The sequence below is a fragment of the Oncorhynchus gorbuscha genome, linkage group LG08, assembly GCF_021184085.1.
Source record: "Oncorhynchus gorbuscha isolate QuinsamMale2020 ecotype Even-year linkage group LG08, OgorEven_v1.0, whole genome shotgun sequence".
Lineage (NCBI taxonomy): Eukaryota > Metazoa > Chordata > Actinopteri > Salmoniformes > Salmonidae > Oncorhynchus > Oncorhynchus gorbuscha.
The window spans coordinates 10,785,891-10,813,077 of NC_060180.1; the positions used below are offsets into that span (position 1 = coordinate 10,785,891).

The 27,187-nt window shown below is 42.2% G+C and overlaps 1 protein-coding gene and 1 long non-coding RNA gene across 3 annotated transcripts in view; one reads left to right on the forward strand and one right to left on the reverse strand.

The window, feature by feature from the left end:
* Nucleotides 1-27,187, forward strand: part of LOC124041182 (pro-neuregulin-3, membrane-bound isoform-like) — a 448,412-nt gene that overhangs the window by 353,452 nt on the left and 67,773 nt on the right. For both annotated transcript variants that reach the window (XM_046358455.1, XM_046358456.1), the window contains exon 3: nucleotides 1,427-1,500. In XM_046358455.1, coding sequence (XP_046214411.1) covers nucleotides 1,427-1,500 — 74 coding nt within the window. The remainder of the gene's footprint in view (nucleotides 1-1,426; nucleotides 1,501-27,187) is intronic.
* The window catches only part of LOC124041183, a 48,018-nt gene that overhangs the window by 13,140 nt on the left and 7,691 nt on the right, over nucleotides 1-27,187 (reverse strand). The gene's annotated exons all lie outside the window — the stretch shown is intronic.

The window sequence follows — 27,187 nt, forward strand, 5'->3', positions numbered from 1 at the left end:
TCTCTCTTCACCATCGCCTGGTTTCTTCAGACCATTTAATCACAACGTCTTACTGCCTTTTGCTTATCCAGTTCCTCCTAATGGCCTCCAGTTCTTCCTTACCGCCACCACCAAAACTCCATTCTTTTAATGATCTGCTTCTCTTCCAATTTGTGCAACGAGGGGGGCCTCTTCATGAAGTTTTACAATAGTCAGGGTCGCCGACATCGACTGTCAGAGAAACTGCTAATTTACAAAGAGATTCCAGAGAATTAAAAATACATTCGTTAAAAGTCACCGGTTTGAAAGTTTCTTGTCATGTTCTCTGAACCCGGTAGGAAGGGACTTTCTGATTAGGGACTTGTATCCATCAGTAAGTGGATTGAGAATATAAACAGGCTCCTTCCATCTGGCTCCTGGAGTATGGGAAATGTTTAATGCTGAACAAATGTGACTCATATAATAAATGTTATCGGGCCACAACCCTGACTTACTTTACATTTAGCTTTAAAGAAATATTAATGAATTGAGCATTACTGAGTGATGGCGTGGGCACAATTTTCCAGCAAAGCTCATACCTATCAATGCATGAGTTTCATGCATGAATATGTGTAAAAAAGCAGGTCTGCCTAATGATTGAAAATTAAGCTTTAGCACCTAAAACCCCTAGACAAAAGAAGCTGTGTTTAAACAAGCTCTGAGCCTTTGGAGGACAGTTCAAGCTTTAATACAGTATGTCAAACCTAGTCCTGGTGTAAGCCTCTTAGCATTGTATGCAGTTTCTGGTCTTATATACATATCAGCAACGGGTGTGGCTGAAATAGTCTAATCCACTAATTTGAACGGGTGTCCAGACAGTGTAATATACAGTCAAAGGACACCGATTCTTGTTCACATCCTCATGCGTTCACCGGAGAAAGCAATGATGCTGTTTGGTATTGAGTCTTGATTAACCTGCTAGCTAAGAAACCTGCATGGACCATTTGAAACACACTGCAGTTGTATTGTGTCTCAAGGAATCAGAGTGAACACAATGATTTGAATGATAACATGTTTCTGTGCTCTGTGTGGAAAGGTCATATATCAATGCTGTGTGTGCTTCAGTGGTTGGTCCTGAGGACAGGGTTCTATAGTATGTTCCTAACTGTCTGGCACAGGGATTAGGGCTGAGAGCTTCTGAGAAGTCAAAGAGCAAGAGAGAAAGAGAGAAAGAGTGAGCAAATTGAGAAGGAAGAGATTGATTCCATGCATATTTCCTTTGTGATTCCCCTGGCCACCTGACACAGATACAATTAATGTTCACTCTATTTTATCAGGAAACAGGATATTCTATTGCCAGCCATGTACCCTAGCCCCTAACCACTATTTTGCACACATTTCTCAATGCTCTAAACCTGCTTCACCCCAAGTTCCCAATGTCTTGACTGAAATGTATTTTTATTCACAGGTGTAGAGAAGGCTACCAGGGTATACGCTGTGACCAGTTCCTGCCCAAGACCGACTCCATCTTGTCTGATCCAAGTAAGAACATTTCCTTAATCCTCCAATTAGAACTAAACTGAACCTCCAGAAATAGTGACTTTTATTGCAGCCCATTGTTTCTGTGATTCAGGTCTACATTCATATTAAAGCTTTTACTTGAAGTGATTTCAGATTGGCTAAACATGAACATCACAGGGCATTGTCTGTTCTCAATTATCAAGAGAGCACAGTCTGTGCTATATTTGAAAAGTCCCATCAGTAATCTTTCTCAGTTTGATGGCCCTGACTACATGTACAGCACGTCTGCTATAATAGAAACACTGACTGTGGGTCCCCACTGATGCTCTACAGACAATATGCTCATTTATAAACTGGGTCGTTCGAGCCCTGAATGCTGATTGGCTGACAGCCGTGGTAGATCAGACCATATACCAAAGGGTAGGACAAAATGTTTATTTTTACTGCTCTAATTACGTTGGCAGCCAGTTTCTAATAGCAATAAATAGTAAATGGCCAATATACTAAGGCTGTGTCCAGGCACTCCACGATGCGTCGTACGTATAAGAACAGCCCTTAGCCGTTGTATATTGGCCATATACCACACCCCCTCGTGCCATATTGCTTAATTATGCCATGACTAGGAACAAAATACATGAATAAAATAATTTCATTGCCAGTTTCTGAAGAATCTGTCTCTAACTGTGAATGGTCTCTCTATTCATCACACCTAAACTCCCCATACAGAACATGTTAGGTAGGCTAGTGCAATCCTATCGAAGCAGATATTTCCTGCCTTTATGATAAAGTGATCAAATGTCTTCTGTAAGCTCCACCCTCACCATTGAGTCAACCAATTACATAATTTCTGCCTTTGGGGCAGAGCTGCCTCCAGAACAAGAGGAAAAACGCTAACCTGCATAACAGAGAAGCAAAGGAAAAAGGTCCTTGAAAAATCTGACATTCCTTCTTAATAGCTGTCTATTTCCTTTCATTAGTGTGTGCACAGTGTGTGGGTGTGTGTACTGTACAGTGAGATACAAGGAAAGTTCAGAAACATTTTGAAAGGAACTTATATGTTTCTTTCATTGGAGTATGTCTGCTAAGGTCATACTGCCTCTCACAATACCAGGTCCATTGATGGCTTGGCTCTTCCAATAACCTCAGTGATACAGCCTAGTAGCCTCAGCACCAACATGAAAAAGTACTACAGTTTACTATAAAATACTACAGTACATACTACAGAATTCTGTACTAAACTGTAGTATAGTTTAGAATACTATACTATACACTGCAGTATACCTTGATCATGTGGGCTGCAGATAGTCTAGTGGTTAAGAGCCTTGGGCCAGTAACCAAGAGGTTGCTGGTTCAAATCCCTGAGCTGACTAGGTGAAAAATCTGTCAATGTGCCCTTGAGCAACTCACTTAGTGCTCCTATAAGCCACTCTGAATAAGAGCGTCTGCTAAATGACTAAAATGTAATGTGTGGTACTTACTATAGAATGTTGTAGTATACTTTAGAATAATATATTGTATACTTCAGACCGCAAAAACACTACAGTAATTACTATATTATAATCTACAGTATTTTAATTTACATCTATCCATTACGATCCCCTATATCCCAATTTGTCCCACCCATAAGTGAGAAACCTACATGCCAAGTATTGACCATATATTGTGTTCCCAACCGCTTCCTAAAAACTGTATGTTCAGACCTCAGTCCTACCTACCAACAGGTGATGGAAAATTTGCTCTGTGCAGCTGCACGTTGATAGTACCACTATCATCAAGAACAGGTTGACAGGTTGACTACACAATCTGCTTCCTGCTGACTAGAGAGACACGAGATCTGTATCTGTAAAAAAAAGCCCACTTTAAATCTTAGTTTCTTAACCCCATCAATCACGATGGCCTGAGTTCTGTCACTAAGATAATCATGAAACCATGAACAGGCGTCAGAGCTCAGGCCTATTGAGGACAACTTGTTCAATAAAATATCATGATCAACATTATCAAAAGCTTTTGACAGGTCCACAAACAAAGCTGCACATTTCATTTTAATGTCTAAAGTATTGACAAGATCAACTAAGTGGTTGCTGTAATAGTGCTACGCCCAGGACTAAACCCTGATTGGTTTACATTCAAAATAAATTTCTCAGATAAAAAGAGCAAAGTTGTACATTTACTAAGGATTCATGAATCTTAACTAGACAAGGAAGCCTTGAAATGGAGCGATTGTAAAGGATCTCGTCCTCCTCTTCTGAGGAGTAGTAACGAGAAGGATCGGAGGACCAAAACACAGCGTGGTAAGTGTCCATAATTTAATGAAGCCAAAATGAACACTGAACAAAAACAATAAGCAACAAACGAACAGACCCGTAAGGTGAATGACACACACTAAACAGGAAATAAACACCCACGAAACCCAGGTGGGAAAAGGCTACCTAAGTATGATTCTCAATCAGAGACAACTAACCACACCTGCCTCTGATTGAGAACCATACCAGGCCGAACACAAAAACCAACATAGAAAAACGAAGATTAAGAGATTTAGCGGTAGCCGGCGCTACACAAAATGCAGAAATAAAATATAAAACATTCATTACCTTTGACGAGCTTCTTTGTTGGCACTCCTATATGTCCCATAAAAATCACAATTGGGTCTTTTTCCCGATTTAAATCCGTCATTGTATACCAAAAATGTCAATTTATAAAGGCCGGTCTGATCCAGGAAAATTCACCTTTACAAGACGCAACGTCACTTTTTAAAATTAAAAAAGTTGCCTATAAACTTTTACAAATCACTTCAAACTACTTATGTAAACCAACTTTAGGTATTAATAAACGTTAATAATCGATCAAATTGATCACGGGTGATCTGTATTCAATAGCAGCAAGTCTTGAAATCATCGTCCATTTTTTCACTTTCATAACTTCCTCCGTTGCACCCCAAGACAGGAAGTGCCTATACGTCATCTCACCAAGGATAAACCAGCCATGAAATGCCAGTACTGGCGACATTGTGTGGAAGCTGTAAGCATTGTAATCGGAACCTCATCTATTTTCTATCGCCTTAGACAATACATTGACTGGCGGATTAATATTTTTTTGTGTTTTTGGTGAACAGTTTTCCCTGGGATTTTTACTCCTAAACACGTTCTGTTATAGCCACAGACATGATTTAACCAGTTTTAGAGACTTCAGAGTGTTTTCTATACACATATACTTATCATATGCATATACTATATTCCTGGCATGAGTAGCAGGATGTTGAAATGTTGCACGATTTTTAACAAAAAGCTGCGAAAATTCGCATCATCCCTAACAGGTTTTCATCACAAACATTGAGTGGCTGCTGCCAACATTTAATAATGAAAAAATTTCCACTTTAAACAATGCCACTTTATATAATGATTACATACCCTACATTACTCATCTAATATGTATACACTGTACTCTATACCATCTACTGCATCTTGCCTATGCCGTTCGGCCATCGCTCATTCATATATTTTTATCTACATATTCTTATTCATTCCTTTACACTTGTGTGTATAAGGTAGTTGTTGTGAAATTGTTAGGATATATTACTTGTTATATATTACTGCATGGTCTGAACTAGAAGCACAAGCATTTCGCTACACTCGCATTAACATCTGCTAACCATGTGTATGTGACAAATCAAATTTGTTTTGATTTGATTTGATCACTAAAATAAAGACCATGTAAAAAACCAAGTTCACTGAAGTGTTTTAAGTTCCTTTCTGTGATGACACGAGGGTTTGATTTTTGTATTCTCACAAAGAACTTGTCACTAAAATACATTTGAAAAAATAAAAGTAATGTAAAAAAACAAACAAACAAAAAACAGTTGACTAATATCTTGGGTGAAGACACCTGTAGAAACATTTTTCTCTGCTGTATTCATTAAAATAAGATCAATCAGATGACTTGTAGACAAAGTCGAGGAGTGAAGTCGGAGGAAGTGCATCTGCAACAGCCAAAAGTCAAGACACATTTTTTTTAAACCTTTATTATACAGATAAAAACAAATTCTTATTTACAATGACAGCCTACAGTTAACTGCAGTGGGTTAACTGCCTTGTTCAGGGGAAGAATGACAGATTTTTACCTTGTCAGCACAGGGATTCAATCCAGCAACCTTTCGGTTAATGGCCTAATTCTCTAACCAATAGAGCAGGTTTTTACTTTGCGCAGATATGTCATCTTGAGGAATCTACCTTTAACAAAATCTAACCTATGACCTGACCCATCACCTTATGCATTACTGCCTCACAGTGGCAGGAAGTGACATCCCAAAAACACAAAAACGATACAACACATAAATGGCTCCTAGCCTCCCACTCATAGGCTACTTTCTGTCATTAACACTAAAATTGAAACTAAATATTATTAACATGAAATAGAATTGTTTTGATAAAACATAAACTTAATACAATCTAGTAAAGTAGATATGAAAACTAACTGAACCTAAACTGAATATCAAATTATAATTGAGAACCTAATAGAAATATAAAATAAATATAAAAACACAAAACTATAATAACTGACTAAATATGTTGCATTTCTGCCTTGTTTAGGGGGAAGATGACAAAAAAGCATCAAAACCCACCAGGTCCCAATGCACGGTCATTTGAAGTGTCTGGCCTCAGGGATTTTAATTGAGTTCAGCCCAGGAAACTCCATGGGTATCATTTTCTTAAAAGTCATTTGATATATCATGTCCTTTTCTGTATTGATCCTGGAGTCGAGGGTGGGCCATCTGCTATCTCTGTGAACTTTGTCATTGTGAGATGAAACGTGAGGGACAGATTGTGCCGAGTAGAGAGCTCTGCCATTATCTCACCATCCTCTCCATTACATCCCCTTCCAAATGGCTCTTTCATCGCTTTAATAGCTTTAGCCACGGATTCCTCTTGAATCGCTGTGTAACTTTTATTCCTCCCAGTTTTAACACAGAGGTTAAATAATAACGTCATCATCTGCCGAGAAGTGTTTTCAGTTCATTTGATCTTGTTTGGATTTTGGAACATAAATTAGCCTTCTGGGGTGACAAAAGGGTTGGAAGAAGCTTACAACAGTTCAAAAAATAACAAAGCGAACTCCCCACCCCTGTTTTGGTAAAAAGCTGTGTGATGGGGCTGAAGATATAACCACTCTCAAATTCATAGACTGAGCTATGGATGCAATGACTGGCCGTCCATGATATCAACATTATAATTTTAACCATGTTTTGAGGCATGGAGTGTTCGTTTGCATTGCCTACAAACATTGGAGTTAAACAAGCTTATATTTTGGGTCCTGATGAGGTATGACAGTTGAACTATGCTCATGAGACATTTATAAGTTATATTATTCAATAATCAATGGGTACATATCATTCATTTATAAGTCCAACAATGGATGTAGCAACTGCAAATCAAATCAAATTTTATTTGTCACATACACATGGTTAGCAGATGTTAATGCGAGTGTAGCGAAATGCTTGTGCTTCTAGTTCCGACAATGCAGTGATAACCAACAAGTAATCTAACTAACAATTCCAAAACTACTGTCTTATACACAGTGTAAGGGGATAAAGAATATGTACATAAGGATATATGAATGAGTGATGGTACAGGGCAGCATACAGTAGATGGTATCGAGTACAGTATATGCATATGAGATGAGTATGTAGACAAAGTAAACAAAGTGGCATAGTTAAAGTGGCTAGTGATACATGTATTACATACATGGCGCCGACAGAGATGGCCGCCTCGCTTCGTGTTCCTAGGAAACTATGCAGTTTGTTTTTTTACGTGTTATTTCTTACATTAGTACCCCAGGTCATCTTAGGTTTCATTACATACAGTCGAGAAGAACTACTGAATATAAGATCAGCGTCAACTCACCATCAGTACGACCAAGAATATGTTTTCCGCGACGCGGATCCTGTGTTCTGCCTTACAAACAGGACAACGGAATGGATCGCATGCAGCGACCCAAGAAAACGACTCCGAAAAAGAGGGAAACGTAGCGGTCTTCTGGTCAGACTCCGAACAAGGGCACATCGCGCACCACTCCCCAGCATTCTTCTTGCCAATGTCCAGTTTCTTGACAACAAGGTTGACGAAATCCGAGCAAGGGTGGCATTCCAGAGGGACATCAGAGACTGCAACATTCTCTGCTTCACGGAAACATGGCTTACTGGGAAGACGCTATCCGATGCGGTGCAGCCAACGGGTTTCTCCACGCATCGCGCCGACAGAAACAAACATCTTTCTGGTAAGAAGAGTGGCGGGGGCGTATGCCTCATGACTAACGAGACATGGTGTGATGAAGGAAACATACAGGAACTCAAATCCTTCTGTTCACCTGATTTAGAATTCCTCACAATCAAATGTAGACCGCATTATCTTCCAAGAGAATTCTCTTCGATTATAATCACAGCCGTATATGCCGAACAAACTTTATTTAACTCTTTGCAAACTGGAAACCATTTATCCGGAGGCTGCATTCATTGTAGCTGGGGATTTTAACAAAGCTAATCTGAAAACAAGACTCCCTAAATTTGATCAGCATATCGATTGCGCAACCAGGGGTGGTAAAACCTTGGATCATTGTTACTCTAACTTCCGCGACGCATATAAGGCCCTGCCCCGCCCCCCTTTCGGAAAAGCTGACCACGACTCCATTTTGTTGATCCCTGCCTACAGGCAGAAACTAAAACAAGAGGCTCCCACGCTGAGGTCTGTCCAACGCTGGTCAGACCAAGCTGACTCCACACTCCAAGACTGCTTCCATCACGTGGACTGGGACATGTTTCGTATAGCGTCAGATAAAAATATTGACGAATACGCTGATTCGGTGTGCGAGTTCATTAGAACGTGCGTCGAAGATGTCGTTCCCATAGCAACGATAAAAACATTCCCTAACCAGAAACCCGTGGATTGATGGCAGCATTAGCGTGAAACTGAAAGCGCGAACCACTGCTTTTAATCAGGGCAAGGTGTCTGGCAACATGACCGAATACAAACAGTGCAGCTATTCCCTCCGCAAGGCTACTAAACAAGCTAAGCGTCAGTACAGAGACAAAGTGTAATCTCAATTCAACGGCTCAGACACAAGAGGCATGTGGCAGGGTCTACAGTCAATCACGGACTACAAGAAGAAACCCAGCCCAGTCACGGTCCAGGATGTCTTGCTCCCAGGCAGACTAAATAACTGTTTTGCCCGCTTTGAGGACAATACAGTGCCACTGACACGGCCTGCAACGAAAACATGCGGTCTCTCCTTCACTGTAGCCGAGGTGAGTAAGACATTTAAACGTGTTAACCCTCGCAAGGCTGCAGGCCCAGACGGCATCCCCAGCCGCGCCCTCAGAGCATGCACAGACCAGCTGGCCGGTGTGTTTACGGACATATTCAATCAATCCCTTTACCAGTCTGCTGTTCCCACATGCTTCAAGAGGGCCACCATTGTTCCTGTTCCCAAGAAAGCTAAGGTAACTGAGCTAAACATTGATTGATTGAATATGTCCGTAAACACACCGACCAGCTGGTCTGCGCATGCTCTGAGGGCGCGGCTGGGGATGCCGTCTGGGCCTGCAGCCTTGCCTTATTCATCCTTATTCTCCTTTTCCCAACTAAGCATGAACTGGGCTTCCACTGACCCAACAGCCCCCTACTGCTCAAACTGTCTCAGCCCCTCCCCTTCTCCTCCTCCCTTTCCTCCATACACTGTCCCCCCAGATCATCTAATACTAAATACAGGGCCTCAGTTGAGCTCAGAGTGTTCCAGCAGTGCAGTTCACTGGCAGGCCAGGCTGATCCTGCCAAGGCCTTTGGCTCACCAAGGCTGTCATGAGTACCACAGTGAGAGACAGGAACCTTTCAAAACCAGACACTCCTGGTTTGGACTTTCATCATCCTCAAAGTTTCCACTGAGACTGTGGTCATGACTTAATCTCTCCATCAAAGCAGGACAAAATCCAGATTTCTAAGAGGTTCGGAGCATCTGTCTCCTTCTGGAACTAGCCTGTTGGGATCCTTGGATAACTTTGCGCCTGCCAGGTTAAATCTTGATACAACTCCAAGGAGCCTATTACTGATTAGACCCCGTATCTGTCTCAGGAATATGGCTTCAAACTGCTGATAGTTTTACTCGACTAGTGTAGATCTGGGTAGTCTCATGTGATGTGGCCAAGAAGTTGTGATCACAGTAGGGAACATAATTTATATGCTTTAACATGTACTTTTTGTTTGTGAAAATAATAGCTCGCTGCTTGGCACATTCTATTTGTTGGAACATTCACAGTATAATGTGCCAACCAGAAGCCAAGGTAAAACCTCATGTATTCTGTTTGAATAGGGAATGTTTTCACCCTCTGTCTCTTTCTCCTTCCATATTAAACACCCTTCCTTTCATCTCCAGCACTCCTCTTGGACCCTGACATGAATTGTTTTTACTAATGACCTACCAGTAGCATTGAGTAAAGCCTGTGTGTCTATGTACACCGATGACTCAACGTTATACACATCAGCTACACTCTTAGAAGAAAAAGGGTTCCAAAAAGGGTTCTGCCTGGAACCAAAAGGGGTTCTTCAAAGGGCCAAACAACCATTTTTGGTTCTAGATACCACATTTTTTTCTAAGAGTGTACCACAGGTGAAATCACACAGCTGCAGTCAGTTCCAGAATTGTTGGCAAGTTATAAGCTAGTCCTATATATTGTGTGTCGAAAACTAAAAGCTTTGTACTTTGGACAAATCTTTCACTAAACCCCAAAACTAATCTAAATATTTAAAAAAAAGAATGTGGCAGGTCAACAAGTTGATGAGACTAAACTGCTTGGTGTAACCCTAGATTGTAAACTGACATGGTCAAAACATGTTGATGCAACGGTAGCTAAGATGGGGAGGGTTTTTTTTAAACTTAAAATTTAACTAGGCAAGTCAGTTAAGAACAAATTCTTATCTACAATGACAGCCTACCGGGGAACAGTGGGTTAATTGCCTTGTTCAGGGGCAGAACGACAGATTTTTACTGTGTCAGCTCGGGGATTCGATCCAGCAACTTTTCAGTTACTGCCCCAACACTCTAACCACTAGACTGGCCCCTTGGCTGTGATAAAGCGCTGCTCTGCTTTCTTGAGATTACAATCAACTAAGCAAATCCTGCAGACCTTAGTTTTAGCACACCTGGACTTAGGGCTGGGCAGTATGGCCAAAATATTATATCATAGTATTTTTCTAATTTTTGACAGTATTTGATGTTTTTTATTCATAAAAGTTCTACATTTGCTTTATGAGTAGTGGGTGACCCTATGGAGGCAACACATATATTCTAAATTATTTCAGTGGGTCTTTCTCCATTTTATGCTTTCAATTCAACTTCAACCTAAAATAAATTCCTGCATTTCCATCAATTTCTGCATTTCCTACCCTCATTTGAGATATTTTCCACACTGCCACAATATGGGCAAAATAACTAGGCCTTATTTTTAACCAAATGTTGCAATTGAGATTTAGATCAAAACACCTGGGTGAACTTTTGGAATCATGGGAATATAATTCTATAGTTAGAAAATAAATAATGGTGGTCACTTTGAAGACAGTGTTGTTTGACATGACAACGAATGAAAATGCCATGGACGAGTTACTGTGACAGGGTATGAATCAAAGTGATGTTCAATGTTTTCTAGGGGACCCTATAATCTTTGGCTACATTGTCTTTATTCATGTAGCCAACATATTCATGCTTTGCATATTCCTCTTTGATTTAGAAGATACCGTTGCACAAACAACAACTCCACCAGCACTGGTATCATGCTATATTAGCTAGCTACAGTTGAAGTCTGAAGTTTACATACACATACAGGTTGGAGTCATGAAAATTCGTTTTTCAACCACTACTCAAATTTCTTGTTAACAAACTATAGTTTTGGCAAGTCGGTTAGGGCATCTACTTTGTGCATGACACAAGTACTTTTTCCAAAAATTGTTAACAGATAGATTATTTCACTTAAAATTCATTGTATCACAATTCCAGTGGGTCAGAAGTTCACATACACTAAGTTGACTGTGCCTTTAAACAGCTTGGAAAAATCCAGAAAATGATGTCATGGCTTTAGAAGCTTCTGATTAATTTACATAATTTGAGTAAATTGGAGGTGTACCCGTGGATGTATTTCAAGGCCTACCTTCAAACTCAGTGCCTCTTTGCTTGACATCATGGGAAAATCAAAAGAAATCAGCCAAGACCTCAGGAAAAACATTGTAGACCTCCATAAGTCTGGTTCATTATTGGGAGCAATTTCCAAACGTCTGATGGTACCACGTTCATCTGTACAAACAATAGTACGTAAGTATAAACACCATGGGACCACGCAGCATCATACCGCTTAGGAAGGAGACGGTTCTGTCTCCTAGAGATGAACATACTTTGGTGCAAGAAGTGCAAATCAATCCCAGAACAACAGCAAAGGACCTTGTGAAGATGCTGGAGGAAACCGGTACAAACGCATCTATATCCACAGTACAACGAATCCTATATCGACATAAACTGAAAGGCCACTCAGCAAGAAAGAAGCCACTGCTTCAAAACCGCCATAAAAAAGCCGGACTACAGTTTGCAACTGCACATGGGGACGAAGATCATTCTTTTTGGAGAAATGTCCTCTGGTCTGATGAAACAAAAATAGAACGGTTTAGCCATAATGACCATCGTTATGTTTGGAGGAAAAAGCGGGATGCTTGCAAGCCAAAGAACACCATACCAACCGTGAAGCATGGGGGTGGTAGCATCATGTTGTGGGGGTGATTTGCTGCAGGAGGAACTGGTGCACTTCACAAAATAGATGGCATCATGAGGTATGAAAATTATTTGGATATATTGAAGCATCATTTCAAGCCATCAGTCATGAATTTAAAGCTTGGTTGCAAATGGATCTTCCAAATGGACAATGACCACAAGCATACTTCCAAAGTTGTGGAAAATGGATTAAGGACAACAAAATCAAGGTATTGGAGTGGCAATCACAAAGCCCTGACCTCAATCCCATAGAAAATATGTGGGCAGAACTGAAAAAGCATGTGCGAGCAAGGAGGCCTACAAACCTGACTCTGTTACACCAGCTCTCAGGATGAATGGGCCAAAATTCATCCTTGTGGAAGGCTACCCGAAACGTTTGACCCAAGTTAATTAATTTAAAGGCAATGCTACCAATTACTAATTGAGTGTATGTCCATTTCTGACCGACTGGGAATGTTATGAAAGAAATAAAAGCTTAAATAAATCATTGTCTCTACTATTATTCTGACATTTCACCTTCTTAAAGTAAAGTACTGACCTAAGACAGGGAATGTTTTTGCTAGGATTAAATGTCAGGTAATGTAAAAAACTGAGTTTAAATGTATTTGGTTAAGGCGCATGTAAACTTCCAACTTCAACTGTACGTTTGATCTGCCTCAGTACTTGTATTTGCTAGTAGCGTTTAGCATTAGTGCCTAACATAATTTAGCTTAACTTGCTAAGAAAATACAATCTAGCTGTTTTCGGATGAAACAAACAAACTAATATTGTAATTATAGAACGCTTGTGGATTTATGTTGCAATCAAAGTGGAAATAACATTGTCTCCATCAACATTGTTGAATGTGCTGCATTGAATGTGCTGCATGCAGACTGAACAACATTGTCACGTGGTCAAGCAACAATAAACGCGCTCCTTGATTAACAGGGGGTGGGACTAGGTCTTTGTGGACAGCGGCATGGCGAGAGAGAGAGAGAGAGAGAGAGAGAGAGAGAGAGAGAGAGAGAGAGAGAGAGAGAGAGAGAGAGAGAGAGAGAGAGAGAGAGAGATATGACTCAAGTAGCAGAGTAAACAATACAAATGGATGTGCCACATGGCGTATCACATTTAACATACCAAACACCGTTATAGAAGGTAAAGTAAAAACCCAAACTGGCCCGTGCATCAATACCGGTATATAGTAAAATACTGTATACTGCCCAGCCCTACCTGGACTACTGCCCAGTTATATGGTCAAGTGTCACAAAGAAGAACATAGTCAAATTAGAGTTGGCCCATAACACAGCCGCACGACAGACTTTTAGATGTACACAGAGGGCCAATATCAATAACATGCATTTCAATCTGTCCCGGCTCAAAGTAGAGGAAAGATTGACTGCATCACTACTTGCATTTGTAAGAGGTATTGATTGACATGTTGAAAGCACTAAGCTGTCTGTTGAAAGAGCTAACACACAGCTCAGAAATGCATACATACAGACATGCCACCAGGGGTCTCTTCACAGTCCCTATGTCCAGAACAGACTAAGGGGAAATGCGCAGTACAACATAGAGCCATGACTACATGGAACTCACTTCCACATCAAGTAACTCAAGCGAGCAGTAAAATCGGATTTAAAAAAAACAATAAAACAATACCTCAAGGCACAACACAGAGACACAAACACACATGCATACGCACACACACACTCTACACGCACACATTGTAATGTTGTGGTATTGTGGATTTTATATCGTACATTTGTAATAAGAGTAATAATGTAATAAAGTATTTATTGTATGATGTATGGTTTTATTTCGAATGTTGTTGTGTTTTGTAGTGATGTAATTGTTTTCATGCTTCTTGGAATCCAGGAAGAGTAGCTTCTGCCTGAATGGGGACCCTATAATAAATACTAAATACTCTGCTCCCATTGTGTTGGATACAAAGTAACATATTCAGACTGATAAATTGCTGAGGTAAACTCAAGGCTGGGCTGTTGAGACACACCCCTTTGTATTGCTCTAAGGTAGACTCAGCACTTCTGGATAATCATATCAAATTGTATTTCTCACATGCGCCGAATACAACAGGTCACCTTACCGTGAAATGCTTATTTTTCTTTCTTTTTTTAACCTTTATTTAAGTAGGCAAGTCAGTTAAGAACAAATCCTTATTTTCAATGACGGCCTAGGAAAGGTAGGATAACTGCCTTGTTTAAGGAGCTAAAGAGTCTTCTTTTACCTTGTCAGCTCGAGGATTCGATCTTGCCACCTTCAAATCAAATCAAATTGTATTTGTCACATACACATGGTGACCAGATGTTAATGCGAGTGTAGCGAAATGCTTGTGCATCTTTTTCCGACAATGCAGTAATAACCAACGAGTAATCTAACCTAACAATTTCACAACAACTACCTTATACATACAACAGCCAATGAAATTGCAGGGCGCCAAATTCAATCAACAGAAATCTCATAAATCACATTTCTCAAACATACAAGTATTAGGCACCATTTTAAATATAAAATTCTCGTTAATCCAGCCACAGTGTCTGATTTCAAAAAGGCTTTACAGCAAAAGCTCCACAAACGATTATGTTAGGTCACCACCAAGTCACAGAAAAACACAGCAATTTTTCCAGCCAAAGAGAGTGTTGAGGTTTCAGCGGGGTGGAGATGTTTTTACCTACCCTCACCACCTGGGGGCGGCCCGTCAGGAAGTCCAGGACCAAGTTGTACAGGGCGGGGTCAAGACGAGTTTGGAGGGTACTAGGGGGTTAAATGCTGAGCTGTAGTCGATGAACAGCATTCTCACATAGGTATTCCTCTTGTCCAGATGGGTTAGGGCAGTGTGCAATGTGATTACGATTTCGTCCTCTGTGGACCTATTGGGGCGGTAAGCAAATTAGAGTGGGTCTAGGATGTCAGGTAGGGTGGAGGTGATATGGTCCTTGACTAGTCTCTCAAAGCCTCTCTTGATGACATGGGCGGTAGTCGTTTAGCTCAGTTACTTTAGCTTTCTTGGGAACAGGAACAATGGTGACCCTCTTGAAGCATGTGGGAACAGCAGACTGGGATTGATTAAATGTGTCCGTAAATACACCAGCCAGCTGGTCTGTGCATGCTCTGAGGATGCGGCTCGAGATGCCGTCTGGGCCTGCAGCCTTGCGAGGGTTAACACGTTTCAATGTTTTACTCACGTCGGCTGCAGTGATGGAGAGTCCGCAGGTTTTGGTAGCGGGATGTGTCAGTGGCACTGTATTGTCCTCAAAGCAAGCAAAGAAGATGTTTAGTCTGTCCAAGACATCCTAGTCCGCAACGGGGACGGTTTTCTTTTTGTAATCCGTGATTGACTGTAGACCCTGCCACATACCTCTTGTATCTGAGCCGTTGAATTGCGACTCTACTTTGTCTCTATACTAACGTGTAACTTGTTTGATTGCCTTGCGGAGGGAACAGCTACACTGTTTGTATTCGGTCATGTTTCTGGTCACCTTGCCCTGGTTAAAAGCAGTGGTTCGCGCTTTCAGTTTTGTGCGAATGCTGCCATCAATCCACGGTTTCTGGTTTGGGAATGTTTTAATAGTTGCTGTGGGTACGACATTGCCGATGCACTAGCCAATAAACTCGCTCACCGAATCAGCGTATTCGTCAATGTTGTTGTTTGACGCAATGCGGAACATATCCCAATCCACGTGATCAAATCAATCTTGAATTGTGGAATCAGATTGGTCGGACCAGCGTTGAACAGAACTGAGCGCGGGTGCTTCCTGTTTAAGTTTCTGTCTACAGGAAGGGAGAAACAAAATGGAGTCGTGGTCAGCTTTTCTGAAAGGAGGGCGGGGGAGGGCCTTATATGAGTCGCTGAAGTTAGATTAACAATGATCCAGGGTTTTACCAGCCCTGGTAGCACAATTCGATATGCTGATAGAATTTAGGGAGTTTTGTTTTCAGATTAGCCTTTTTAAAACCCCCAGCTACAATGAATGCAGCCTCAGGATATGTGGTTTCCAGTTTACAGAGAGTCAAATAAAGTTTGTTCAGGGCCATCGATGTGTCTGCTTGGGGGGAATATATACGGCTGTGATTATAATCAAAGAGAATTCTCTTGGTAAATAATACGGTCGACATTTGATTGTGAGGAACTCTAAGTCAGGTGAACAGAAGGACTTGAGTTCCTGTATGTTGTTATGATCACACCACGTCTCGTTAATCATAAGACATACCCCCCCACCCATCTTCTTACAAGAAAGATGCTTGTTTCTGTCAGCACGATGCGTGAAGAAACCAGCTGGCTGTACCGACTCTGATAGCGTGTCTCGAGTGAGCCATGTTTCCGTGAAGCAAAGAACCTTACAGTCTCTTATGTCTCTCTGGAATGCTACCCTTGCTCGGATTTCATCAACCTTGTTGTCAAGAGACTGGACATTGGCGAGTAGTATGCTAGGGAGCGGTGCGCGATGTGCCCGTCTCCGGAGCCTGACCAGAAGACCACTTCGTCTGCCCCTTTTACGGTGTCGTTGTTTTGGTTCGCCGGCTGGGATCCGATCAATTATCCTGGATGGTGGGCAAAACAGAAGATCCGCTTCGCGAAAGTCGTATTCCTGGTCGTAAAGATGGTGAGTTGACGTTGCTCTCATATCCAGTAGTTCCTCCCGACTGTAGGTAATAAAACCTAAGATTACCTGGGGTACCAATGTAAGAAATAACACGTAAAAAAACAAAATACTGCATAGTTTCCTAGGAACGCGAGGCGAGGCGGCCATCTCTGTCGGCACCGGAAGTTAAAACCTTTCGGTTTCTTGTCCAATACTCTAATCACTAGGCTACCTGCCGCCCTACTTATGAGCCCTTAACCAACAATGCAGAGTAATTTTTTTTAAAAAGTAATTAAGGAAAATGTGCTAAATAAGCTAAAAAGAAAATAGCAACACAATAAAATAACACTAATGAGGCTATATACAAGAGGTACTGGTATGGAGTCAATGTGCAGGGGTATGGATTGGTCAGAGTAATTGAGGTAATATGTACATGTAGGTAGGGGTAAAGTGACTATGCATAGATACTAAACAGAGAGTAGCAGCAGCGTACAGTATGTGAAGGTGTGTGTGTGTGTGTGTGTGTGTGTGTGTGTGTGTGTGTGTGTGTGTGTGTGTGTGTGTGTGTGTGTGTGTGTGTGTGTGTGTGTGTGTGTGTGTGTGTGTGTGTGTGTGTGTGTGTGTGTGTGTGTGTCGTCAATATGCATGTTTGTGTGCGTGTCCGTGTGTGTGTTGGAGTGTCGGTGTAGTATGTGTGAGTGTGTGGTTAAAATCCAGTGAGTGTGCATAGAGCCAATGCAAGAGAGTCAGTGAAAAATTTTTTTAAAAAATAATAATAGTAATAAAATAAAGGGGTCAATGCAAATAGTCCGAGTAGCCATTTGATGAACTGTTCACCAGTCTTATGGTTTGGGGGTAGAAACTGTTAAGGAGCCTGTTGGACCTAGACTTGGCGCTCAGGTAGCTCTTGTCGTAGCAGAGAGAACAGTCTATGACTTGGGTGGCTGGAGTCTTTGACAATTTTTGGGGCATTCTTCTGACACCGCCTTGTATAGAGGTCCTGGCTGGCAGGAAGATACTATCAATATGTACAGTATTAGACCTCAGAAAGACAGATTGAATTTCAATTCAATTTAATTCTGCCCTGGACCAGCATAGAGGGAAAACACATTATCTGCCAATGTATCTTTATGAGATCTGATTTCATGTACTGCAGCATTGTATCCACTACAGGAGATACATTTATAGCAGGGTTCGTGTCAATTCCATTTAAATTCCAGTAAATTCAGGAAGTACACCAAAATTCTAATTCAAATTCTCTTCAATGCAGAAAAATGTGGTTTGAATTTAAATGGAATTGACACCAATGCTGATCTATAGTACAGTGCACTTTCTATTCTGAGGAATAAAACCTGCGTATTTGATTTCACGTTATGAATGCATAAAAAGTTGTGCTTGAATGTATAAAGACCTTCAATTGTGTAATTCATACATCTTCACATAATGGAGAAAGGCAAAAGTATAAATCTCCTGGGTCAATGGGTATGTAGAGAGTAGGTATTCAGATAATTTCAAGGGTGAGCTCACTATGCAGACTCAAACCCTATGGGTCAGTTGTTAGTGCACCGCTGAACTCCTACCACATGGGGACTCCACCTCTCACTGTCATTTGAGCCCTCAGTCGCCTTGTAATCCATATCTACATTAGAAACTATTAATCGTTTTATCACTACCATTCGTTTGTGTCTGGAAGAATAGCTTTAAATAGCATAAAGCAAAACAATTCGACGCAGACACTTTATGACAGATGTAGGAGGCTCATGATCACAACTTGTCATACACTATATATACAAAAGTATGGGGACCACCCTTCAAATTTGTGGAATGTCTTATTTCAGCCTCAACCGTTGCTGACTGGTGTATAACATAGACAAACATTGTCAGTAGAATGGCCTAACTGAAGAGCTCAGTGACGGTCAACATGGCACCATCATAGGATGCCACCTTTCCAACAAGTTAGTTTGTGACATTTCTGCCCTGCTAGAGCTGCCCCGGTCAATTGTAAATGCTGTTATTGTGAAGTGGAAACGTCTGGGAGCAACAATGGCTCAGCCGTGAAATGGTAGTTCACACAAGCTCACAGAACGAGACCACCAAGTGCTGAAGCATGTAGCGCGTAAAAATTGTCTGTCCTCGGTTGCAACACTCACTACTGAGTTCCAAACTGCCTCTGGAAGCAACGTCAGCACAAGAACTGATCGTCGGGAGCTTCATGAAATGGGTTTCCACGGCCGAGCAGCCTCACACAAGCCTAAGATCACAATGCGCAATGCCAAGTGTCGGCTGGAGCGGTGTAAAGCTTGCCGTCATTGGACTCTGGAGCGGTGGAAACGTTCTCTGGAGTGATGAATCACACTTCACCATCTGGTAGTCCAACAGACAAATATGGGTTTGGCAGGTGCAAGGAGAACACTACCTGCTTCAATGCATAGTGCCAACTGTAATGTTTAGTGGAGGAGGAATAAAGGCCTGGGGCTGTTTTTCATGGTTCGGGCCCCTTAGTTCCAGTGAATGGAAATCTTAATGCTACGGTATGAATCAACATTCTAGACAATTGTGTGCTTCCAGCTCTGTGGCAACAGTTTGGAGATGGCCTTTTCCTGTTTAAGCATGACAATGCCCCTGTTCACAAAGCAAGATCCATACAGAAATAGTTTGTCAGTGTGGAAGAATTTGACTGGCATGCACAGAGCTGACTGTGAGCCAGGCCTAATCGCCCAACATCAGTCCCCGACCTCACTACTGCTCCTGTCGCTGAATGGAAGCAAGTCCCCACAGCAATGTTCCAACATCTAGTGGAAAGCCCTCCCAGAAGAGTGCAGACTGTTATAGCAGCAAAGGGGGGACCAACTCCATATTAATGGCCTTGGTTTTGGAATTAGATTTTCGACAAGCAGGTGTCCACATAATTGTGGTCATGTAGTATATCTTTAACGAGGTTTAATAAGCTTTAACAAGTTACACCGTTTAGGTCTCGTACCTTTTAACTAACTATCACTTAGCTAGCCTATCAGTCTCAGTCCAGATTTTAACATTACTTCCGTAACAATGGACATATGCATTTGTAGTTTTTTAACTAAACTATGAACTATGTACATCAAATTTACTTCAATCAAATGTATTTATAAAGCACTTCTTACATCAGCTGATGTCACAAAGTGCTGTACAGAAACCCAGCCTAAAACCTCAAACAGCAAGCAATGCAGGTACATGTAGTCAGTCAGGTCCTACAACAGACTCCACTTCAGATGAACCTGTCAGGAGTCAGTAACAGGTGAATGCCACATGTTACGTTGTGATGCTGTGCCGTTTCATATCAAACACATGTTCTAAACGGAACAGGGCTTTGTGAGCAGCAGAACTATTCTATCCCCTTTCAGTCCTCCTCACTGAAACACAGCGAGAGTCGTATTTCTGCAGATTCCTTTAAGCACAGCCTCTCCCACGCAGGAGTGAAAAGTGTGAAGGCTGATCACTGGAGACATCGCCATGCTACGTTCAAATTGTCAGGAAGGGAAAGAGGGGGCTTAGCAGCACTCAGCACCAACCCGCTCTGTCACAACATCAGGAAGTCGCGCTACTCCACATACTGTACAGTTTGTGTGAACTCTGCAGGAGCCGAGGTGGGCGTTTAGTTTAGCGGAATAAAGTAGCCTAGCATGGGTAAAATCACCTCCCCTGTTGCATTCCTACATTCCTACCATTATGTATTCCAACCTCTTCTGATAAACAAGCACCTAGGAGACTTTCTGCTTGTATGTGACCCCGTCACTATGCATTAGCAGCGAGTACATTTGAGAAAATTGTAAGGTGTGAGGACTGATCCCGTAAATAAAAGGCCATTGAAATTCAACAGATCACAAAGCAAAACTCCCAGTAATTGCTTTCACAATTAAAAGGTGTATCGATGAATGGGAGGCCGGTGGCCAACAATGGTGAGCTGCAGTATTAATGATAAGCAACAAAGGTGGACTAAGACTGTACAAAGGAATAAACCATCAGAACATATCATTTCATCTGTACAGTAATCCTTCAGGTCAATCACATAAAAATATTAGAGAAAAGATTATGCAAAACATTCATTTTTGTGTGGCGTACAGTGTTGGACCAGTTTTAGGATGCCTGAGGATGCAAAAGCAGGGTATAGTTAATCACATGAATCATTCCTCAGGAGATTCTTTCCACCAGAGTGGACAAAGTGTTAGATAATAGCTTAGTGAGGTTTCTGTGCTCCGATAACCAAATCCATTATGCCTGTATAGAATTAGATTTTCTTTTTTAAGCAGACAAAAACAAGTCATGCCTCTATTGTCCTACAAATCACGTTCCTCCCACAGTGGGTGAACTTGGTGGCAAATGTAGAATTGTTGATGCAAAAGGCTTAATGGATTGCGATTGCTGAAGCCAATTTACCTTCTGAGATATGTATTAAAGGATAACACTGGTGCAAAAGGAAATTCATATTTATTGTGGCAATTCATCTGGCACGGCCCAGTGCGATTCCGCTTGTTCACACTTGTAAAATATTTATACAAGCCCATGGTAATGGTTTTGGATGGGCCATTTGCAGTGAGGTATGGATCATGTCAGCTGGATTGTAATGAATAATATGGGAGTTCTATGCCGATTATCCTAGCGCATTGTAACGGCTTGCTGCATGCGGATTGTGCTCTCCCTGGCGATGGGCTATTAAAGCTGGGATGACAGAGGATGGGAGGCTGTTCCCTTCTTCCCTCTCACTCTCTGTTGGAGGAGGGCTAACGAGTGGAGGAATACTGTAGCCAATCTGCTCTGTGTTCCGATGCTTAACGTCTTGAAATCTACCAGCCACTTCTTGAACGTCTTGAAATCTACCAGCCACTTTGTCAATACAGTCTTTGGTATTTTATTATTATTTGGTATTTTAGTCGTCGTCGATGTTTAAGATAATACATGGGTTAGCTAAACATTTAGCCTGCTGTCTTATATACATTTTTGGGGTTCTATATTGGAAAAATCTGGAAGCTCAAAGTTGTTCACTAAGCAAATGCCATCAACTGAGAAAGCGACACTATGGAGATCCAGGGAACGCAGTCAGCTGATCAGGGCCAGCAAATCACAGGCTCTACCTGCTTGGGGGTAGCACTATGGAGATCCAGGGAACGCAGTCAGCTGATCAGGGCCAGCAAATCACAGGCTCTACCTGCTTGGGGGTAGCACTATGGAGATCCAGGGAACGCAGTCAGCTGATCAGGGCCAGCAAATCACAGGCTCTACCTGCTTGGGGGTAGCACTATGGAGATCCAGGGAACGCAGTCAGCTGATCAGGGCCAGCAAATCACAGGCTCTACCTGCTTGGGGGTAGCACTATGGAGATCCAGGGAACGCAGTCAGCTGATCAGGGCCAGCAAATCACAGGCTCTACCTGCTTGGGGGTAGCACTATGGAGATCCAGGGAACGCAGTCAGCTGATCAGGGCCAGCAAATCACAGGCTCTACCTGCTTGGGGGTAGCACTATGGAGATCCACTGCTGTCAATCCGATATAAGTGGGACTCAAGGCTTACAAAAGTATAATCAGTGTGGCGCTGTAATGACAGCTCAGTTTGATTGTAGATGTTGTGCTGTGTTATAGCTCCCCTCCTCTCTTATCCACTGTTGTGTGTCCCCAGTAACAGCCACAGCAGTCAGAACCTGCAAAGTAGTAATGACAGGCTGCCAGGTTGACAGGTGGAAAACAGTGATACTTATCTGGCTCTGTGATTTGCATGGATGGGATATGTGAATGGTTGCTACAGAGAAAGGCTTCATTTTTAGATTGAAATAGCCTTTTATTGCTTTTCACTATACATGTACAAGTTGACACTGGATTTAGTACCCTTGTTATTTTCTTATATAGTATTGGGGTGTGATTAATATTAGAGTGTACCATTGCAGGTAAACGTGTCAGCCCAGGAAAGAGCAGCATAGCAAGTTATTTAATATACATTTTCATTCTACTTTAAATTAAACCATGTACAGTAGCAAATGTCTGCGATCATTTGCTCTTGCCGTCCTTAGGGGGAACATGGCTGTCAAAATGTGTTATTCTGACAATGGAAGGCTGGACTATTCAACTTTTTTTTTAAAGCCACAGGGTCTTCAGTTACGTAGGCTGCCAGTGCCTGGAGGAAATAGAACAATTCCAGGCCTCTGTGCTTGTCCAGAGTTGCCCCACACAGCTCTGTGGTAATGATTGTAGTCAGAGGGGTTTCTCTGTCCACCTCTGCTGCTCCAAGGCAACTCTCAGCCATTATGGCCCAATAGCTTCAGGAAGAAGCAGGCTGCTCCCATAGGCTGCATTGTTGGAGTGGAAGTAAGAGTTTAGAGTGGAAGAGAATCAGTAGAGAATAGGAGTCAGCTGTCTGGCAATGAAACAAAGGAGGCAAGAGAGGGAATGTTGAGGTACATCCTTTCAGTGCTCATGGATGGAGTTTGTGAGCACTATGAATTTGTGATTACATTTTAACGTCCTTATGTTAGTCAGTTTTTGTCCCAATCTGAAACACCAGCCTTCGCCTATTTCACTTCTTGGAACAGGAAAATACAAAAAAATAACATGCTCACCTACACTATATGCCATTAGCAGCTGTCATTTCAATGTGTAAGAGCACAACCCCCCCCACCACCACCACCGCCCAATCTGACCAGGAGAATAGAGTTTCAGTTACAGATAGCTCAATCGTCACATCCATTTCTGTCCTTGCTTGTACAGTAGCTGAAACTGAGCATACATTCCCAAACCAACCTGAAGTTAGCAGGTCTTTTTGCCAGGCCTCTCGTCCAAGCCCTTCTCTCTCTCTTTTACCTCAGGCTAAACCCGGCCTTCTCCACAGCATTCTCCTCCACCCCCTCAGACCGTTCCCTTCAGACCAACTGGTGTCTAACTGAATTAAGGGAAGCTCCTTTTATAGTCCATCTGGGCTCCCTCCAGGACCCACTGCCCCGCAGGCGCAGGCACAGTCTCATAGGCTTGGCGGGCAGTCAGTTCTCCAACTCACCATTCCATCACCCTCCTCCCTCTCACCCTGCACGGGGCCACTGGAGCGGTCAGCCTGTCTGTCATTATCACTCTCACATGGGCCAAACTGATCCACTTGGACAAGAGAAGATGTGAGGAGGTGGCTCTGGGGCTGCATTCCAATCCAAAAAGGTGTCCCCTCCTTGTTCACTCCAGTTTATGGATTTCAAACGGCTGTGTCGGTTCTAGCCTATTAAATGACCTTCATATAACTTCCACCCATATGTTTTCACCTACCAAAAGCTGTCAGATTTTTAATATGGAACTTTATTCCTCACGCAGCTCCGATCATGTAGAAATTATGCTTGCCAACAAAAATAGAATTCATGCAATCCCTTTTTTGCACTATACACTCACTGAGAGATATTATATTTGTTAAATGCCACCTGTCAGTTTGCTGGAAGCAAACACCATAGTATAATATAAGGATGCTCTCAGTCTATTGGGTGTACTGTAAACAAGATTCACTCCAAATAGCTAGTGTCTTTGCTTAGTGAATTTGAAGCAAGTCGAACAAGTCACCAGAGACTTGTCTTAAAACCATGCATACATTACCATGTTTTAAATGGTACATGATTTTCACACCTAATCGTATAACTTCCAAATTGCTCAAGTACTTCAAACAGTCTTCAAGCGGTCTTCAAGCGGTCTTCAAGCGGTCTTCAAAGGGAGACTAATCTAACTCAAGTGTCATCATAAGATAATTTCTTATCTCCACATTAATGGAGAAGACAGTCGTTGACCGTAGGTGTCTGACTGTTGAGTCACATGGTCTGTTGGGTGTCGGTGTTACTAATGTGTTTTGCTGACCCTATGGTGCATGACACAAGACCTATGGGGTTGTTTGGGTGGGCAGGGGTGAAAGAGGTTTTCTGTTAAATAATTAATCTGATCATGATTGACTACTGCTCCAAGAAAAAATGAGAGAGGCACAAGTCCTACACCTCCATTCATAGGAAGAACATTTATATTTTGCTTGACTTGACTGTAAACATGATGGTGAGAGTAAGAGGTGAGGTGAAAAGGCAGGTTCCACCATGTTTAGGATCTGAAGTTTGCCACTCAGACGTCTTGTGTCTCCACTTACGCTGCCAATTAGCTCATTTTTTGGTGGTACTTCTGGGTGAGATGCGTATGTTTGCGAGTCAGAGGTCCCTGGTTTGTGCATCGGTATGAGCCGAATCAGGAGGAAGTGGTACTTGCTAAGCAAGCAGCGTGATGTCGTTTACACTTCGACATTTTGAGTTAGGGATGGCATTTCCTTTAATGTTTTGAGCAGGTGGATAGGGAGGCTGATGAGTGGGGGTATAAATGTACATTGTGTGCTAACCATTTGAAAAGATTAAGTTAATCTTTGATTTACAGAAGTGGTGGCAGAAAAACATTTTTGCAATCCAGCTGTGCCCACAGAACAAGGGCAGAACGATTATGGAGATTTTCCTGTCTTACTCACAGGGAGGGAGGGAGAGAGGGAGGGAGGGAGGGAGGGAGGGAGGGAGGGAGGGAGGGAGGGAGGGAGGGAGGGAGGGGAGGGAGGGAGGGAGGGAGGGAGGGAGGGAGGGAGGGAGGGAGAGAGGGAGGGCGGGAGGGAGAGAGAGAGAGGGGGAGGGAGAGAGGGAGGGAGGGCGGGAGGGAGGGAGGGAGAGAGAGAGGGAGGGAGGGAGGGAGGGAGGGAGGGAGGGAGGGAGGGAGGGAGGGAGGGAGGGAGGGCGGGAGGGAGGGAGAGAGGGAGGGAGGGAGGGAGAGAGGGATCTTGTGGTAACTTCCACAAAGCTGTGAACAACTTCTACACCATCAAAACAAACTTATAATTCGACATACCAATTAGGATCTGGCTAAAAATACTTGAATCAGTTATAGAACCCATTATCCTTTATGGTTGTGAGGTGTGGGGTCCACTCACCAACCAATAATTCACAAAATGGGACAAACACCAAATTGAGACTCTGTATGCAGAAATCTGCAAAGGTATCCCCTGTGTACAAAGTAAAACATCAAATAATGCAGGCAGAGCAGAATTAGGCCGATACCCGATAATTATCAAAATCCAGAAAATAACCCCAACTACCTTAAATTCCACAACCACCTAAATGAAGCAATCTCACCTACAAAGAGATGAACCTGGAGAAGAGTCCCCTGAGCAAGCTGGTCCTGGGGCTCTGTTCACAAACATGAACAGAGCCTCAGGACAACACCACAATTAGACCCAACCAAAACTAAAAGATAATTACTTGATTCATTTGAAAGATTTAACAAAAAAACAACAGCAGAATACCTGACCACTGTGATTGACCCAAAATTAAGCTTTGACTATATATAGATTCAATGAGCATAGCCTTGCTATTGAGAGAGGCCGGCATAGGCAGACCTGGCTCTCAAGAGAAGACAGGCTATGTGCACACTGCCCACAAAATGAGATAGGAACTGAGCTGCACTTCCTAACCTCCTGCCAAATGTATGACCATATTAGAGACTCATATTTCCCTCAGATTACACAGACCCCACAAAGAATTTGAAAACAAATCAAATTTTGGGCGAAATACCAGTGTGCCATCACAGCAGCAAGATTAGTGACCTGTTGCCACGTGAAAAAGGCAACCAGTGAAGAACAAACATAATTGTAAATTACAATCCATACTCAATTCAAAGGGTTCTATTGGCATGGGAAACATGTCTACATTGCCAAAGCAAATCAAATAGATAATAAACAAAGTGAAATAAACAGTGTTGTAAAGATATGCAAATAGTTCAAATCAAAAAGGTGTTTATTTAAGGTGTTCATTTATTTTCCCTTTTTTATTTTAACTATTTGCATATCTTTACAACACTGTTTATTGCACTTTGTTTATTATCTATTTGAGAGAGAGAGAGAGAGAGAGAGATAGATATATATATATGCTGGGCATTCTGTTAGGGGATGTTAAACCTTGTACGCATCACTAATCAGAGTTGGTCTCCCGGATAAAGTAAGAGCAGGGGTTAAAGAAGCGATAAACATTACATCACCCCTCTATGTTCAAATCAGAGACCAACTCTGGCAGCTACACTCTTGTCCTTGTCTGCGAGGCATCCAGATAACCCCAGTTCACTGCCCATCATGATAGATCTGAGCCGACAGGAAGGAGCAACCCTATTAGCCCTAAATTGATAAACACAAATGTGTTAGGCAGTATTAACAACTGATAACTGATGGGCAGTAGTTGTTATTTTGGGCAGGGGGTGATCCATGCTGTGAGTCAGGGTGGCAGAGATCTGTTCTGGCTGAGAGAGGCCTCCAGCCGGGAGGAAGATAA